Source organism: Pan troglodytes, chromosome 16, assembly GCF_028858775.2.
Source record: "Pan troglodytes isolate AG18354 chromosome 16, NHGRI_mPanTro3-v2.0_pri, whole genome shotgun sequence".
Lineage (NCBI taxonomy): Eukaryota > Metazoa > Chordata > Mammalia > Primates > Hominidae > Pan > Pan troglodytes.
In genome coordinates this window covers 18191167-18195344 of record NC_072414.2, presented here as the reverse complement: position 1 = coordinate 18195344, position 4178 = coordinate 18191167, and the positions used below count along the sequence as shown (strand labels likewise).

General features: G+C 56.2%; 1 protein-coding gene across 1 annotated transcript; it reads left to right on the top strand.

Annotated features, from left to right (window-relative positions):
- The first annotated feature begins 2803 nt into the window (after nt 1-2803).
- Nucleotides 2804-3208, top strand: LOC112208106 (double homeobox protein 4C-like). Its single transcript, XM_024354082.1, has one exon. The coding sequence runs from the start codon at nt 2804-2806 to the stop codon at nt 3206-3208; it is 405 nt and encodes a 134-aa protein (XP_024209850.1).
- Nucleotides 3209-4178: the final 970 nt, after the last annotated feature.

Here is a 4178-nt window from a genome sequence, read left to right as displayed (position 1 = left end):
TAGACAAGAGTTACATCATCTAGGTGATCAGTGCAGAGATTTTTCAAAATTCCCTGTAGGCAGTGCTTATAAAAATGTTACATCATCTAAGTGATCAGTGCAGAGATATGTCACAAATCTCCTGTAGGCAGAACTTAGATGAGTTACATCACCTGGGTGATCAGTCCAAAGGTATGTCACGAAGCCCCCTGCAGGCAAAGCCTAGACAATAGTTACATCACTTGGGTGATCAGGGGCGAGATCTCTCACTATTCCCCTGTAGGCAGAGCTTATACAACTGTTACATCACCTGGTTGATCAGTGCAGAGATATGTCACAATGCCTCCAAAGGCAGATTCAAGACAAGAGTCCGTCACCTGGGTGATCAGTGCAGAAATATTTCACAATGCCCCCTTAGTCAGAGCCTAGACAAAAGCCCCATCACCTGGATGATCAGTGCAGATTTATGTCACAAAGTCCCTTTAGGCAGATCCTAGAGAAGACTTACATCACTTGGATGATCAGTGCAGAGATATGTCACAATGCCACTGTAAGTAGAGCCTAGACAAGAGTTACATGACCTAGGTGATCAGTGCAGGGATACAACACAATGTCCCTGTAGGCAGAGCTTTGACAAGTGGTACATCACCTGGGTGATCATTGCAAGGCTATGTCACAAAGCACCCTGTAGGCAGATCCTTGAAAAGAGTTACATCACCTGGGTGATCAGTGCAGACATATGTCACAATGCCTCTGTAGGCAGAGCCTAGAAAAGTGTTACATGACATAAGTGGTCAGTGCAGAGATACATCGCAATGCCCCTGTAGGCAGAGCCTTGACAAGTGGTATATCACCTGGGTGATCATTGCAGTGATATGTCAAAAAGCACCCTCTAGGCAAATCCTAGAGAAGAGTTATATCACCTGGTTGATCAGTGCACAGATGTGTCACAAGCCCCCTGTAGGCAGAGCCTATACATGGGTCATATCATCTGGGTGATCAGTTCAGTGATATGTCACAATGCCGTGTAGCCACAGCCTAGACTTAATTTACAGCACCCGTGAGATCAGTGCAGAGATATGTCACAATGTCCCCAGTAGGCAGGGACCAGGCAAGAGTTGGATCACCTCAGGATCAATGCAGAGATATGTCTGAATCCCCATGTGGGCACACTCTAGACAAGAGTTACATCACCTCTGTTAACAGTTCAGAGATATGTCAACATGCCCCTGTAGGCATAGCCTACACAACTCTTACATCACTTAGGTGATCAGTGCAGAAGTATGTCACAATACCCCCTGTAAACAGAGCCTAGACAATAGTTACATCACCTGTGTGATCAGTGCAGAGATCTGTCACAATGCTTCTTTAGGGAGAGCTTACACCAGAGTTACATCACCTGAGTGATCTGTGCAGAGATATGTCACAATGCCACCATAGGCAAATCCAAGACAAGAGTCCGTCACCTGGGTGGTCAGTGCAGAAATATGTGACAATGCCCCCAGCAGGCACAGCCTAGAGAAGAGTCCCATCACCTGGATGATCAGTGCAGACATTTTTCACAATGCCCCTGCAGGGAGAGCGTAAGCAAGAGTTACATCAGCTAGATGATCAGTGCAGAAATATGTCACAAGACCCCCTATAGGCAGAGCCTGGACAAGAGTTACATCACCTCGGTGATGAATGCAGTGATATGTCACTATGCCCCATAGGCAGAGCCTAGTCAAGCATTACATCTCCTGGGTGATCAGTGCAGAGATATGTCACAAATCCCCCATACACAGAGCCTAGACAAGTGTCCCATCACCTGTGTGATCAGTGCAGAAATATGTCACAGTGCCACCATAGGCAGATCCAACGCAAGTGTTACATCACCTGAGTGATCAGTGTAGAGATATGTCACAATGCCCCCATAGGCACAGCCTAGACAATAGCCCCATTGCCTGTGTGATCAGTGCAGGGATATGTCACAAATCCCCTGTCGGCAGAGCCTAGACAAGAGTTACATCACTTTGTTGATCATTTCAGAGATATGTCATGCTGACTGTTTGCTCCCAGAGCTCTGCGGGCACCTGGAAACATGCAGGGCAGGGTGGAAGACGCACATGGTGCCTTCGCTCTCCTTGCCAGTTTCCAAACCGGCCACACTGCAGACTCCCCATGTTTCCGCACACGGGAATCCATCGTCAGGCGATCACGCCGGGGAGGCATCTTCTCTCTGGGGTCTCGCTCTGGTCTCCTTCTTGGAAATGAACGAGAGCCACACGCCTGCACGTGTGAGACTGTCCCGGCAACGTCGTCACCCACAGACACTGCCTCCTTCACGGAGAGAGGGCCTGGATAACTCAAGACTCCCATGGAGGTTCAGTTCCACACTCCCCTCCACCCTCTCAGGCCGTTTCTCCCTGCTGAAGCCACGTGGGAGCCCAGAGAGCGGCTTCCATTTCCCGCGGGACTCCTGGAGAGGTCCGGAGAGCCAGCCCCCGAAACACGCCCCCCTCACCACTTCCCCCTCGCCCCCTTCCTCTTCGTCTCTCCGGCCCCACCACTACCATCCCCCCCCCCCAACCCACCAGCCCTCGGCCGCAGGCCTCGACACCCTGGGAGCCTTCCGGGGTGGGGCGGGCTGTCTCATGGCTCACCGCCATTCATGAAGTGTTGGAGCCTGCCTGCCTGCGAGCCTTTATAAGAGACGCTGGCTGGCTGTCCGGCAGGCCTCCTGGCTGCACTTGCCACAATGCACAGGCCGGCTGAGGTGAATGGGAGCCCGCCAGCCTCTCTCTGCCCGTGTCCGTCCGTGAAATTCCGGCTGCGGCTCCCCGCGATGGCCCTCCCGACACCTTTGGACGGCATACTCCCCGCGGAAGCACGGGGACGGTGGCGGCGAAGGAGACTGGTTTGGAACCCGAGCCAAAGCGAGGCCCTGCGATCCTGCCTTGAGCGGAACCCGTACCCAGGTATCGCCACCAGAGAAAGGCTGGCCCAGGCCATCGGCATTCCGGAGCCCAGGGTCAAGATTTGGTTTCAAAATGAGAGGTCATACCAGGCGAGGCAGCAATGGCGGGAATCTCGGCCCTGGCCCAGGAGACGTGGCCCGCAAGAAGGCAGGCAAAAGCGGACGGCCGTCACTGGATCCCAGACCACCGTGCTCCTCCGAGCCTTTGAGGAGGATCTCTATCCAGGCATAGCCACCAGGGAAGAGCTGGCCAGAGAGACGGGCCTCCCGTAGTCCAGGATTCAGATCTGGTTTCAGAATCAAAGGGCCAGGCACCCGGGACAGGGTGGCAGGGCGAACACGCAGGCAGGCGGCCTGTGCAACGCGATCCCCGGCGGGTGTCACCCTGCTCACTCGTGGGTCTTCTTCGCCCACACCGGCACCTGGGTAACGGGGCTTCACGCACCCCACGTTCCCTGCGTGCCTTGGGCTCTCCCACAGGGGGATTTCCTGAGCCAGTTAGCGAGGGCCGTCCCCGTGCTCCAGCCCAGCCTGCCGCGCCGGCAGAGGGGATCTCCCAACTTGTCCCGGCACGTGGGAATTTTGCCTACGCCGCCCCGGCTCCTCCGGAAGGCGGGCTCTTCCACCCTCAGGCTCCTCGTTGGCGTCCGTGCCTGGGTAAAAGCTGGGAGGACTGGGACCCGCAGTGCGACGGCCTGCCAGGCCCGTGGGTGGTGGCACCGCCTGGGCCCTCTCAAGCGGGGCCACAGGCCCAATGTGTACTTGTGCCACCCAAATCACAGGGGATTCCGTGGTGGGGCTGTGGCTGGGGTCCCCAGGTCCCTGGGGCGGCGTGGGAACCACAAGATGGGGCAGATCCACCTCCCCAACCCACGCCCCCCGAGGCCTCCGTGCGCAGGTGCAGATGCAAGCCATACCGGTGCCCTCCCAGGCGCTCCAGGAGCCGGGGCACTCGTCTGCATTCCCCTCTGGCCTGCTGCTGGATGAGCTCCTGGCGAGCTCGAAGTTACTGCAGCAGGTGCAATCTTTCCTAGAAACGGAGGCCCCGGGGGAGCTGGAGGCCTTGGAAGAGGCCGCCTTGCTGGAAGCACCCCTCAGCGAGGAAGAATACTGGACTCCGCTGGAGGAGCTTAAGGACACGGGGTTGGGATGGGGTCGGGTCGGGTCGGGGCAGGGTGGTGGCCTCTCTTTCGCGGGGAACACCTGGCTGGCTATGTAGGGGTGTATCTTCCCCCCACCCCCT